The sequence below is a fragment of the Primulina eburnea genome, chromosome 18 (genome assembly GCF_022965805.1).
Source record: "Primulina eburnea isolate SZY01 chromosome 18, ASM2296580v1, whole genome shotgun sequence".
In the NCBI taxonomy this organism is placed as follows: Eukaryota; Viridiplantae; Streptophyta; class Magnoliopsida; order Lamiales; family Gesneriaceae; genus Primulina; species Primulina eburnea.
In genome coordinates, this window is record NC_133118.1 from 28293173 (window position 1) to 28307964 (window position 14792).

The 14792-nt window shown below is 33.1% G+C and overlaps 2 protein-coding genes across 3 annotated transcripts; one reads left to right on the forward strand and one right to left on the reverse strand.

Moving 5' to 3' along the window:
* Positions 1 to 251: 251 nt before the first annotated feature.
* LOC140819492 (protein TIFY 6B-like) lies at positions 252 to 3984 on the forward strand. 2 transcript variants are annotated; one of them, XM_073179610.1, is made up of 7 exons: positions 252 to 450; positions 2297 to 2493; positions 2632 to 2873; positions 2980 to 3070; positions 3150 to 3471; positions 3578 to 3638; positions 3742 to 3984. In XM_073179610.1, exons 1-7 carry the CDS (start codon positions 387 to 389, stop codon positions 3860 to 3862), a joined length of 1098 nt encoding a protein of 365 aa, XP_073035711.1. In that variant the 5' UTR covers positions 252 to 386; the 3' UTR covers positions 3863 to 3984. The 2 variants fall into 2 exon arrangements, with proteins under 2 accessions (XP_073035711.1, XP_073035712.1); XM_073179611.1 differs by lacking the exon at positions 252 to 450 and adding an exon at positions 1941 to 2162.
* Positions 3985 to 10410: 6426 nt separating this feature from the next.
* On the reverse strand, positions 10411 to 14057 carry LOC140819653 (MA3 DOMAIN-CONTAINING TRANSLATION REGULATORY FACTOR 1-like). The gene is made up of 2 exons (XM_073179829.1): positions 12509 to 14057; positions 10411 to 12402 (listed from the first exon to the last, which is right to left on the reverse strand). Exons 1-2 carry the CDS (start codon positions 12641 to 12643, stop codon positions 10594 to 10596), a joined length of 1944 nt encoding a protein of 647 aa, XP_073035930.1. The 5' UTR covers positions 12644 to 14057; the 3' UTR covers positions 10411 to 10593.
* Positions 14058 to 14792: the final 735 nt, after the last annotated feature.

Consider the following 14792-nt stretch of genomic DNA (forward strand, 5'->3'; position numbering starts at 1 on the left):
AAATAAACATATATATATATATATATATATATATATATATATGATATTTTTTCATATCATAATTAATAAAAAAAAAAGAAATTTTGCTGTAGAAAATATTACTTTAAACATATTTTAATATATATATTTTTTTATATTTGGATCATGTAAGTTGTGTCAACATTTAAAATTATTTTGACACTATTATTTGTTTATTTATTATTATTATTATTATTCACTCTCACCATTTTTCTCCCATAGAGTATATATATATATTCTCCTCGATTGCGCGGCGGTCCCTCTCTTCCTCCATTCTCAGCCAATCGACCATCAGTTCGCAGGAGCTGTCTGGTGCCTGATTTCTCCATTATTAGCGATCAATTGAGGATTTGCTGTTGGAGGCGAAGATGGAGAGAAATTTCATGGGATTGGCGGTGAAGAGCGAAACTACCGGCGAAATCGACGACTCTGGTAATCACTAATCAGAATCCGACGCTTGTGCTTTGTCAATTTGTATTTCTATCATGTTGATGTACTGCGCAGCATGTATAGGAACGAGATGAACCTAGAAATCTGGAAATTTTTCTGCTTATTGCATGTATTTGGGCGTGGTTTATGAATCTGTTTTCGTAGATAGAAGCTCGAAGTTCGGTAGATCTTGGGATATAGCAGTATTAGCTAGCGTTTTAGGTTTTTGGGGATTAATTAATTATTCTGCAGTTCTTGGAGAACCCAAAAATCAAAATAGGAACATGAACTCCATTATTTCCTTTTATGTGTGTTAATTCTTTTCAAGTTCAATGCTTATTATATATATTAAATTATATATTTTTATTTGTTGTGTTATTGCGCACATTTGAGATTTAGGTTGCATTATTCAGGCCTTCAACTTTTTAAAATCATACCATGCTGTATTTTATATACTTTATTACTCGGCATTATGATGATAATTTGTGGATGCTTATCAAATACTGACTAATTATATATATATTATATAAATACAAAAACTTGTGTGAGACGATCTCACGAGTCGTATTTTGTGAGACAGATCTTTTATTTGGGTCATCCATGAAAAAATATTACTTTTTATGTTAAGAATATTACTTTTTATTGTGAAAATCGGTAGGATTGACCCATCTCACTGATAAATATTCGTGAGACTGTTCTAACAAGAGACCTACTTTTATATTAATCGTAGATATCTATGTGAGGTGACGTTCATCTATTGACTACACACAAAAACGGAGTCAGGATCATCGTTCTATCAAAATTAAAATATTTTAAACTCCAGGATTCTTTAATGTTTTAAATTTATTAAGTCATGATGTAATTTTGGATTTGTCATTATCATCTATCTTATCAAATTAATTATATGATACTATTATTATAATAATATTTTTTTATATTTTGTCATTTTAATTTTTTATAGTTTTATTTTAAAATAAAAAATAATTTATTCGTTAAGTTTTTTTCTGAAGACATATATAGCGTTCGGCACGCACTATTGTCTATAAAATGTGATGCCAAAATTTAGCAGTAGATTTTGTCTTCTCGTGTGTTAGAGCAGCATTTCTAATATTAATTTCCCTTGTGGGTTTCTTGTGATAGTTACATATGCCAACATGCACCTTATAAAGATATTTAATTATTATATATATTTTAAAGCAGCATAGTTAATAGTTTTATAGTTTAAAATGAGATGTCACCTTCAAGAAGACGTCACCCCATTAATATTTTTGTGCTACATTAAAATATCATATCATCAAGAAATATGAATATACTTTATACCTGATAAGGATTTTTTATATATTAAATATTTTGGTGTATAATTTAAATTGCTTTGACCAGATGAATTTGTATATTATATACTGGTACCGCATCAATCAATACAACAATTAATAGTATTATATTGGGCATGAGATGCTAAACATTGATTTTTTTAAGTGAATCAACATGTTCGCATACCTTTTACAGCCACACTTTGAGTTATTTAAATGAAACTCATGTATTATACTCCCTGTGATTGATATTAAAATATTGAACAAGTTGCCATATTTTGTAACTCCTGAATTATATTGTGATTTGAAGCTGAAATGTATTCAAGTTGCAGTAGTTTGATCTTTCACGCAGTTCTGAAAGAAGCCTTTATGTATTACTGATGTTTAGTAGTCATTCATAATCAGGTAATTAACTTTAAATGAAGTGCACAAATTTGTCGAAAGGCTGTATCCTGTTTGATTACATTGGTAGCTTTCTTTGGATATTACTAGTGATGGATTTGACAGTCTTTCGTTTACATTGTATTTTTGTTATGTAGCTCCGGTGAGAAGTTTAGCAATGCAGTGGTCATTCTCAAACAAGGTTTCCCCTCTTCCTCAGCTCTTATCTTTTCAGGATGTTCATGAAGAAAAACCCAAGACTGGTTTTGATTCCCTGGCATCGGCTGGATTGGTGTCCATAACAACTACTGAAGCTTTTGACTCCAATCACAATCCGTACTCTGGTGTCATGCAGGTTTGCATCATCGATTTATGTCTATACAGAATTGTATACATGTTTTGTTACCATAACTGATTCAAAAGTTTTGAGAGAGATTGCTTTTGTGCTTTTGTGCGTAGACTTTTATTGTTATTTACGGTGTTCACTGTTCAGAAAAATGTCATTCCTGAAAAGCAAGCGGGACCTTGGTACAGGATGACTACATATCCTGCAAAGCACCTTGACTCACGTACTATCCATCGATCTGTTCTTAATCAAGAAAATGTGACAGTTTCACCTGCCGGACTGCACCTGATAAGCTCGGCAAACCCACAGCCTCTTGCAAGAATTTCAATGGCTCATCCCATCCAAGCTATTCCTTCTAGCATCCCTGTCGTGGGAACCACAGATTTAAGGTATGATAGAGACATCGAGGTAGAACCTTAACATAAGAACGAGAATGTGAATCTTACTGAGAGGAAAACAACTAAATGTTTGAATCAATATGGATTTGTTCGGCAGAAATATTCCTAAGATCTCAACCGCCCCAGCTCAGTTGACCATATTCTACGCCGGTTCAGTGTGTGTATATGACAATATATCTCCCCAGAAGGTGCGCCATCTGATATCTCATTAGTTTCAACATTTTCTTTTCTTGATTTTGTGAGATTAATTTTGTTCGGTGGATGCAGGCTCAAGCGATCATGCTATTAGCTGGAAATGGGCCTCCCACGCCTTCAAGCACAACTCTTCCGGTAACCCCAGTTCAAGCATCCATGACTCAGTCTTCTGTTTTTGATGGATTTGTTGTGAGCCAACCATATGGCTCAACACCCTACCATTCAGGGCCCATACCCATAACAGCTCTTAGCATTTCTCACTCTGCTGGTGGGTCTGCTATCAACAGAACTACTGTAAATCCAGGAGTTACCTTACCTTCTTCCAGTAAAATAGGGCCTGTGAAAGTTCTCAACTCGTTAGGATCTGATCCTGCTAATGCTACCTTACTTTCAAGTAATTTCGGTTTTCTTTTTTATTCACATTTTCTTCAATTTGTATGATACTGTTTATTTATTTATTCATGAAATTACCATATTTAATCATATTTCATCGCGTTCAGGCACCGTGCCTCAGTTTCGCCGGAAATCTTTGGCTCGGTTTTTAGAGAAACGCAAGGAAAGGTACTCTCCGTCTTTTGCATGCTGCTAACTTATTATTGTTGCATAATTCTCAGCACTCAACTCAATGTGTTCCAAGCTGAATGATTCACATTGCTGAATCCAGGGTAATCGCTCAAGCCCCATATTCAGACAACCAATCCTCAGATAGGGACATTCCCGAAGCTGGTAACACAAGCATTTCTGTTAACTCTAGAGTCTCGTGTTCTGCGCCAGCTAACTGTTGATCTAGCCAAGTTCAGTGAATATTAAGTACATAGAAGCAACCTACTATACTTTTCATATTGATATATTTGCCTTCAATGCGGCATTCTTTGTTGCCATTGTACCTCTTAATTATTGTAGTTAAGTTTCTTTTTTTTTTTTTTGGTATTTTATTACAACCATCAAATTATCATAATGAATAATGAAATTGCTATCATATTTGAATTAGCTAGCTCAATGTGCATCAATAAAAGATAGCTCGTCTGCAAACTAACAAATATAGTTGCAAAACAAGCCGCCGACTTTGATATATTTACTCAAACTATGAACAAACATGTCAAAAGTGGCGGAGCCATGTATATCCGGGCTGGCTCAATTTTTTTTTAAAAAAATTTATATGTAAATTTTGGAATAATATGATATTAGTCTGGGTAGATCAATTTAAAATATTAAAAAGATCGTATTTATTATTAAATATGAACATAGCCATGTGTTCCACTTACCCTTGAAGATAAGCGACTCCAGGGTTTCCAAGGCAATCCAGGTTGTCAGGAGCAATCTCCAACAAAGAAGAAAATACAGTGATAGCACTCTACGGAAGACCAGGAGTAGTGTTAGTTTTTATATCTTACAATAAACGCCTACATTAGCTTGTCGATGCAAAAATCTTTATATTTGCAGCTGCGAGTGGGGGTGGGCGCGGGTTGAGTACCCGACAACTCGGGTAGTAAAATTTACCGTCCGACACCAACCTGATCATGTCGGATACCCGAACAAAAAAAAACAATTTTTTTAATTATTTTTTTGAAAAATATATGTATTTTTAACATTTCACAAAAAATATGTCATTATATCACTTTATGATTAGTCATTTGTCATTATATAGGGTTATGATTATGCACAAAAAAAACCATTTATTTTTAATTGAATAGACGGATAAACCCACAAAAAAAGTAAGAAAAAAAAAGCATGTATCTGTAAAATTACCCAAACCCGAACCCGATAATGTCGGGTACCCGACGAACCCGAGTTCTATAAAAATACCCGACCCGATCGGGTAAATTCGGGTACCCGATACCCGAGAATAAATGCTCACCCCTACCTGCGAGTGACCTGTTCTAAGCATTAGTAAGCCCAGCGTGTTCCAAACATATGGTTGTCTAACATCTGTCTTGACGAACTCCCTCATTTTCGAACAAATTTCGTTGGCCAAACGGGTGGCCTAACATGCATATAACATAATAACCTGAGCTCTGATATCATGTTAAAATTGAGATTTGGACCTAACTCAACTCTAAAAGCTAGCTCACGACGAAAAGATCGTCCAAGTTCATATATGCAACTCTCATATATGCTAACGATATTTTATAAAAGTCGGGGTTGTTGTTGCACAATATTTATTGCAATGGCTAAAAACAGTTTAAATGACAACTTCTATAAACTTTTCTTGCTTTTATCGTGTCCGAGTATGAGACATTGGCATTTGGCAGGTCCATAACAGAAAAGGAAACTTCACATTTCAAGGAGGATGACACGCTGGAGAGTTTCCAGTCCTTTTCTTCGCATTAATTCATTTTCAGGTTCAGGTATAAATCATGGTGAAGATGTGAAAACGAAAACTTACAGTTTTAAGACTGCTAAGTTTTTCTTCACGAGAACTGGGTACCCCTAGGCCATTTTGGTCAGCGTCTGTATCAGCTCCATAGCAATCAAGAGGGTACGTACCTCCGCCTTACCAGTTCTGGGACGACATTTCCCAACGTTCTTGGTTTGGGAAACTTCCCCGTCCAACGCGTCTACATCTTTATGCATCAATGTGATCTTATTTGAAATCGTTTTGTTGGGATGCAACCAAAGTCCCATATTGGAAGATCTAGAAAAAGATCATGAGTTTATAAAGATGGAATGATATCTCCATTGGTATGAGGTCTTTTGGGTGGTTCCAAAAGCAAAACCATGGTGAGGGCTCCCGGTAAAAATCCTTGATTAAATTCTCAGGGTGGTTTATGCTCCCAGTATTCATGTAAGGCGTGCGTTCCAACGCAGTGAAGTGAAGTATTCTCGATTGGAGGACGAATAAGGCTTGAGGGGAGGCTCGGACCATGAGAATAATAGTGGAACTTCGTTTGAGAGGAGGATTGTTGGGATGCAACCAAAGTCTCACACTGAAAGATCTAGAGAAAGATCATGAGTTTATAAAGATGAAATGATATCTCCATTGGTATGAGGCCTTTTGGGTGGTTCCAAAAACAAAACTATGAAGGTTAAAACCCAAAGTGGACAATATCATACCAGTGTGGAGATATCTGGATTCCATTGGTCCTAACACGTTTCATCGACAACAGTCCTAAAAGTAAAAAATCAATGGATAATATTGACATTGTCAAACAAATGACGAATATCACTCGAGCTGAAATCAAAAGGTTTTCTACTCTGTAATTCTTCACTCTGATAGGCTGATGTATGGATGGTGTGAAATCGGGCACCGATTAAAAAGTAAAAATGTATATTTCTTTGTTGAAGGAATTAGGAGAAAATGAAATACAGCCGCTTACATAAGAGAATAAGGTTGATTAACCATAAGAGTAGGTCTCTTGTGAGACGGTCTCACGAATCATTATCTGTAAGACGGGTTAACCTTACCGATATTCACAATAAAAAGTAATACTCTTAGCATAAAAAATAATATTTTTTCATGGATAACTCAAATAAGATATCCGTCTCACAAAACACGACCCGTAAAATCATCTCACAGATGTTTTTGCCTAATAATAGAGTGAGGATAAATAGAAATATGGCCTCGTCCGGCTTATTGAAGATTCTTTTAAGAAAAAAACTATTACTCCTCGAATAAGTGGTGTTAGACACTGACTATTGGAACAGGATGAAATGGATATTCATCGGTCATCATGGTTTCTTTCTTCTCAGGGAACTTCAGCACAACCTTGTTGATTCTATCTTGAATAATCTATATACCTATAAAAGTGTGGATGATGGGCAAAGTTTTTGATTGTGATTTTACTACATTGCCCAAAAACTATGCATTGTTTGTATTAATTGCATGGGCATTGGTGGAAAAAATATATAAAATTTTGGGACAAATTTGGAATAATGGATTTGTAATGTATTGATTATGTATTTAATTGAGGTATTTATTTTTTTGAACTCATTAAACACATGAGGATCATAGTGTTTTTATTTTTTTAATAGAAAATTGTAAAATAAGAAATTTTGAAAATAATATTACATAAAAATTGATTCGATATTCGATAATAAAAAATATATTAGAAAAATAATATTTTCTTCATACATAATTCTTACAGAAAATATTAAAAAAATATATATTTAACTATTATACTTATAAAAGTACAAAAAGAATAACAAAATTTTCCTTGTAAATTTTCTACTATTCTCATAAATTGTGTATTGTCAGATTAATTGCATGAAAATTACACAATCATTAAATACATAAGGATTAAAATAGTGTTTTTATTTTTTAATAAAAAATTGCAACATAAGAATCTTTGAAAATAATGTTACATAAAAATTGAATAAATATTTTAAAATAAAAATACATTAGAGAAATAATATTTTCTTGATACATAATTCTTAGAAAAAATATTAAAACAATAGCTTTTTTTAATTTTAAAAAATCATTACAAATATTAAAAGAATATATATTTAACTATTATACTTATAAAAGTGTAAAAATAATAACAAAGTTTTTGATTGTAAATTTTCTACCATCCCCTTAAATTGTGTGTTGTTAGATTAATTGCATGGAAATTTTCTACATAATTTATGGGAAATCTATGCATTAAAAATGAATATATGTTTGATAATAAAAATATATTTTTTTTATCTATAAACCTACGTAAGTGTAGATAATTGACAATTTTTTCAATTGTCAAAAGATAAAAATGACATCCTCATCAATACAAATCCAAAAATTCAATAAAGATATATTTGTAAATTTCTAATTGTTGTAAGTGTAAAAAGAAAATATCAATTTTTTTATTTATTCCACCTAATATATAATTAATTAGTAGCCTAATTATTCCACATCATATATAATTAATAGTCTAACAATTGCTAATGAATTATCACTACAATATACATTGTTTGTAATAATTTATATCACTTCAAGAATAAAATGTAATTCCTAAATTAATTTTCTCAAATAATCCATCTTTATACTAAGTTTAAATATTTTATCCTTTTAATTTTCTTTCTACATGTTATTTTATTATTTTAATGCAATTTTGTAATTATATTTTAGTGTAGTTTCTAATTAAGTAATAAATTATAAGTATCACATGAAGATATAAGAAAAAAATAATTATATATGCAATAGTACAATAACATGATAAGTATATAATAATATAATAATATGAAATTTAATACTAATATATTTTATTATTTTTTAACTAAGAATTGAAAGAAAAGAATTTAATAAATTATTTATTAGAATTTATATCAATAATTATGAATTTTAATATACTAATAATATCATAAAATACGAATCTGATAGAAAAAATAAAATAGTTAGCTATAATAAGAAGTTTAAATATTTTAGTCGCACTTATAAATATATATATATATATATATATATATATATATATATATATATAAGACAAAGTCTTTTATTGGAATCCTTTTTACAGAGGAAGGAGTGACGTGTGAGTGTTTTACATCCATAAAATTCCCGTGTCTTTACTATTCACAAGTTTTTACATTTCAAACTAGGCAAAAACTTGTATGAAACGGTCTCACGGGTCGTATTTGTGAGACGGATCCCTTATTTGGATCATCCATGAAAAAGTATTACTTTTTATGCTAAGAATATTACTTTTTATTTGAATATGGGTAGGGTTGACCCGCCTCACGAATTAAGATCCGTGAGACGGTCTCACATGAGACTAACTCTTCAAACTATATCTTGTTGTTTAGATTGTCAACTGGTTGAAAATATCATTAGAAATATTGAACCGTCTTTCACACTTTTCACGTGGTTAGTATTTATAACCGTTTGAGAAAATCTTTCAACCGTGTAAAAATGATTGAAAACAAATTTTAAAAGCAAATTTTGAGTATTATATGTTATATTTTATTATCAATTATTATTATTTCATTAGTTTTGATAATATTTTGACGAGTTAGTCATAAATATTTTAAATTAACAATTATTTGTCCTTAGTGTGCTTCACTTATATAAATTATGATTTATGCATTTATAAAATCCATAATCTGGTTGATTTTTAGGTCATTATACCTTATACGTTGTTCTTTAGGTTATTATACCTTATACGTGGTTCTTAGATATATATATTTTCAAAATTTGTTTCAGTTCAATTCATTCTATATATTATGCTAATTATAATTTATTATATAACATAAAATTAACGACTTGAATTTCAATTTGAGAAACAATTTTGAAAGTAAAGTATATAAGTTCTTAATTAATTTATTCGTCTAATATGACAAAAGACTAAATCAATATAAATAAAAAAATGAATCAAATTATTTTTAAAAAAAATCAAATTTTAATTTTTATTAAATAATTAATATTTACGTGCGTCGCACGTGCTTCTTGCTAGTATCCTTAAATGCTCAACATGAATTTGTACCATGGTTGTAGGAATTATGGTATCTGCAAAAAATGTGACGAAATTCTCCATTGTCGGAGAAAATAAAAAGTTTCCTATTTCTTGAAGACATCGAACGTGAACTGACTGTGATTTTGGCTTTGAGTTATCGACGAACCGACTTTAACAGTGTCAGCAGTCATGTGCTTCAACAATGGACATAAAAAAGAACCAGATTTACCAACTTCTACTAATGTCACATCCTAATTATAATAGGAACCAACACTAGTCTTTCTCCTTCTTGGTTCTTCTTTCAATGATTCCTCGTACTCGGCCATTCTAAAAAGGGAGAAATTAGCATTGATTTACAGTCGTGAACGGGTCTATTAACTCCACTGACTTTGGGGCTCTCCCCCGCCATGAATCTGATTCTTATCGCACGAACTCAATCTTCTCCAACAACAAGTCATTTCGGGGCAAGCGGATCATTTATAACGAAGAGGTAGAAACCACTGAACTTGGTTCTGTGGATCTTCTTCCTCGACTCAAAATCCAGTCTCTATGTGCCAACTAAACACATTCAGGTTCCGTAGAAACACCTTACACTTATTTTTAAATTTCTTAAATCTCTCAATGAACAAATAAGTGGTTTCCCCCGAGCCTTGTTTTTTTTTTTTGGGTCAATTCACCTTAGGTAATTCTGGACTAAACAAATAAATACAAAAAATAGTGAAAGTTGGTCAATAGTCCGAATTCATGCGGAAGTTCGTGTTATTTATTCATTTATTTTTGTGGCGATACATCACAATCGCTACCTTTCGATAAACACTAGATAAATCATCAGTCTTAAATGTGCTATCAATTGATATTATATGATTCATGTTTCCAAAAATATATTTCATAACAACTTGTTTCTTTTTTTTTTCTGAAAAAGAAAAAGAAAAAAAGTATTTACACTAAATTTATTTCAAAATTACATTCAAGAAATGCCATTTGTATGTACTAAATCGTTCATAAATTTGTTTATTATATACTCTTCCTAAAATACCATGTAAAATATAAAATATATGCATCTAAACCATCGTACCAAACAACCAAAACCTATTTTATGCAACACAAGACAACCTCTATACATCATATGACAAGAAACCACAAATACATGTTTCTGATCAAGAAAATGCAACTGCGTCTCCTTCTGCAGCCGCAAACGAAGGCGTGAGCCAACCTCTTTCTGCTGCATACTTTACATAAAAACCAAACTTATCCTTGGCGTTTGGAACATCAAGAGCCAGATCTTCAATCCCATCTCTCATCCTGCTGAAACCTTTCGTCATCTGAGTGATCGTAATCAACCCTTCGTCAGAGCAAACTTGCAGCAAATCCAGAAACCTGTCATTTTGCTTCTCCATCGCCATAACCAGAGCTTTCTTCACCACCTCATGATTGAAAAAAGGCATGCTCAAATCACGGATGCATTGGCAGGCCTCATTTAGCACACCCCCGCTCTCGTATTCCTCGAGAAGTTTTTGAATCTTGTCTTTTGCATCCTCCACAGCCCAGCCTGTACCACCGCCCCAGCACCTCAAGATCCTCTCCCCAGCGTGACGTGCTGCTATGAGTGATCGAGCTGAACACACAGTTTCACTGCCACTACAATTTGGTGGCAGCCTGCTGGCTATCTCTTCCAAGTTTAGTGGGGTGAGGACATCATCTATGACAGCTCTTGCTAGGAAAAAGGCAAGTTCATTTGAAGCGTCTAAAATGTCAATTGCTGTGTCTTCTGCAGATTCCAGTAGCATAATAAAACCATTGATTATGTCTTCTGTTGAAAAGATCTCTATATGAAGCACTGAAAGCAAAACAGAGGCCATTTCTTTCTCTCTGTTTCTCCTGTCCAGTGCTAGAGTCACGAGCTTCTTAAGAAAAATAGGTTTATGCTTTGGCATTCTTAGATCTTCCAGGCTTCGAATCAGTTCAGGGATATCATCTGAGAGGAAGTATTCATGAACTATAGCGATAATTTCTTCCTTGTAGCGCCTCAATTTTTCGTCATTTTTGTTTGTTTTTTTCTCATCCTCAGTCAAAGATTTTAAGTAAGCTGTGTCAAGCCATCCATCAGACATTGCTTGGGAAATAAAGGGGTAGAAGAAATTCTTGGCAGAAGGAATATCAAGGGCAAGATCATCAAGGCTCTCAAATACTCGAGTAAAACCCTTTACCATTTGGTTTGAACTTATTAAACCATCATTTGCAGCTTCCTTTAGCAACTTCAGGATGAGTGGTTCTATTGTTGGTATCTCCATGGCAAAAACCAATGCTCTTTTCACAACTTCGTGATGGAGAAATGGAACACCCAACTGTCTAATACATCGAGAGGCTTCTGAAGCATCTCCACTCTCCACATATGTTCTTAGAAGTTCAGTGATTTTTTTCTCTACCTCAACAACAGTAATATGTGTACTTCCCCCCCACCGTCTTTCTACAAGTTCTGCATAGTGGGGTGCTGAGAGATAGCTTTTCTCAGCAGTTTGCAGCACCTCAACTCCCATGGAGGTTTCTGAAAGCATTTTTCTGGACTTGGTTATGAAAACAAGAGGTAGAATATCATCAACCAAGGCTCGAGCAATAAATAAAGCAAGAATTTCAACAGTATCCAATACATCTATTGCCAAATCATCTGCAGATTCAAGCAGCATGAAGAATCCCTGCCTAATCTGGGCTGCATTTATAACATCAGCATACAGAGCTGACAACAAAACCGAAGCCATCTCCTTCTCTTTGGTATGCCTGTCCATGGCCATGGAAACGAGGTGCTTAATAAAGTAGGGATGGTACTGACTTGATCCTAGTTCTGTGAGATCGGAAGCAGCAACTTCTACATCACCGGTGTTAAAGTAATCATCTATTATCGAGATTACAGCCTTTTTGTATTCATCCAAAGTATGAGAGGCATTTGATCCAACTAACTCACAAGGTTCCTACTCAAGAAAAGAACAAAATCTTCTGTGAAAACAACTCACTGTAGATAGAAAAAGGAGAATGTTGCAGTTCAAAATAGTAAAAGAAATAAAATTATGATAGTACAGGGCCACTGTCGTAGTTTGAATCCTTTTGATCAATACAAGTTTCACCAACAGTATCAAGCAGATTGCTCCAAGTGCCTTTGCCTCCTGTGCCATCTATTATCATAGTTAGCTCATTACAATACGATGAATGCATAGAAATCGAAGAAGTTGCAAAAAAATAAAATCATGACCTCAAGCTAAAAGAGTAATATTTTTTAAATCCGTGTCTCCAACTTCAAATGACACAGTTATCACCACATAAACTGTAACTTATATGAAAATACCAAATAATAAGATGGGTCGCCATTCTTCTTATTAGCCCCACTACGGATTCCAGCTATTTATTCCATACACTGCCACTCTAAAAATTGGGAACCAAAAAGTTTAGGAGATAAGATTGAACCAGTAATTCAATGACATAATCCTAGGTATAAACACTAATTATTCTGACAGTAAATGGTAAAAAAAGAGTTAAAAAAGTTTGCACACAGAATGCCAACTAGGGCTTTGAACAACCAAAGCCGGTTCATGAGCTTTTTGAACTAAGTTGATTAATATTCAATTACTTAAAATTATAGAAGTTGTGGCAAGCTAGAACATGTTAGAATATTTCTTTTGACCTGATTGGAGCTCACATTACTTTGTTTGATAGCTCGCGAGCCGCTTGTGAGCTTTAATATTTTAATTCATATATAATAACATAATAAAAATTACATGACTTCAATAACTTGAGCCTGAGATTGAGCCTCTGTCTAATAAATCTAGAAAATCAAGTTTAAACTAAATGAATGGGGCTCAAATTTGAACTTTAAGTCGAGTAAACCCGAATAGTTTAATTTTTAAGCTCTGGGCCAGGTAAAATTTCGAGCTCGAGCTTGGATGTGAAAAATTAATAGTTTTCGGATCGATTCATTTCATTCTCGCTCCTTATAACATGAACTTATAGTTGATCCACTGTCCACTAAAAAGCATGTTAAATTATCCTCCATCTGCAGGCATTTCAAGATGCTGGCCGAAGATTTACCCGAAGGGTAAATAGTCCTAGTGGCATTCCATATTGAGCTGATCATAAAAGGTCTATTCATTCAATAACTGAAAATTCAATCCAACAAGGGCATAAACAGATTCATGTTTCCTTTTTGCATGTATGAGAAGCAAGTAGCATGACGCACAGACAACTGTTTTTTCCACAGAAAAATAAAATCCATGATATTCAATAGGAAAAACCCAATTCAACAGAAGATTCCAATAATATGCGAGTTTCTGTATCAAACCAACTAGAGTATGTAGAACTTCAATGGGCATAGTCCAATTCAGCCCAAGATTTCAACAAATTTATTAAGCTGAAAAAATGATAACTATGTTATATTACATGCACACAATAAAAAATAAAATTATTCAAGACAACACTTGCCAAAAGAACATCAAGAAATCTTCCAGTGAACCATCTACTGCAAAAACTACTGACTAAAAATATAATCGTAAATGAAAAATGTCACATGCAAAAGTTCGGGAACTCGTCAATCAGACAAAGTAGCATACCACAAACAACAGCTATTCCAAGTCAAAGACATCTCAAGAATGGGGGTGGGCGTGTTGGATCCTGTTTTCTACACGCCCAAACGCAGCGGAAGATTTAAAATTTTTATTTTATTTTGAAAAACAAAATAATATTGCTTTAGGCGCTCGTATGATTTATCTCAAAACATTCATAGGGCGTTAGAATCGTTATACCTTTGGTGAATAAATCACTGGACACCAACCGATCCGGTATAATAGATCTGGCTCTTGATGAATCCCTACGAACTTTCTTCAAGAAATCCTCCTATCAAGTCCACGACTAGATTGCTTGATCCTCTTCTAATTTGCACTAGAAAAGTAGAAGAGATTTTACGTAGGAGAGAAATAATTGAGAGACGGCTCAAACCCTTTTCTTGAAAAGTTGGCAAAAGAATTTTGGAGAATTTTATTGTGATTGTCGAGAATCACAAATAAGAATTGTGGTTGGTGGCTAGGGTTTTTTTTTTTTTTTTTGCATTTGTTATTTATAATTAAATTAAACCCTAATTACATAATTAACATTAATGGGCTTGATTTAATTAATTGAACTAGTCCAACTAGTTTAATTAATTTAATCAAAGCCTATTAAAACTTTAATTATTTATTATGTTGGACTTGTACTCCTACAAGCCCATTAAACATAATACCCACCATATTTAATTTATTAATTAATCAACTCAACTTTTGAGCTTAATAAATTAAATACATTATGAATTCAACATTTGAATTTATTATTTAAATTA

Bases quoted from the DNA above. Each gene is read 5' to 3' on its own strand.
- LOC140819492 (XM_073179610.1), top strand. From the start codon at position 387: ATGGAGAGAAATTTCATGGGATTGGCGGTGAAGAGCGAAACTACCGGC. The intron at 3,071-3,149 runs GTGCGCCATCTG...CGGTGGATGCAG, and splicing joins ACAATATATCTCCCCAGAAG to GCTCAAGCGATCATGCTATT. The intron at 3,472-3,577 runs GTAATTTCGGTT...CATCGCGTTCAG, and splicing joins TAATGCTACCTTACTTTCAA to GCACCGTGCCTCAGTTTCGC.
- LOC140819653 (XM_073179829.1), bottom strand. From the start codon at position 12,643: ATGCATTCATCGTATTGTAATGAGCTAACTATGATAATAGATGGCACA. The intron at 12,403-12,508 runs GTACTATCATAA...TTTCTTGAGTAG, and splicing joins CAAACTACGACAGTGGCCCT to GAACCTTGTGAGTTAGTTGG.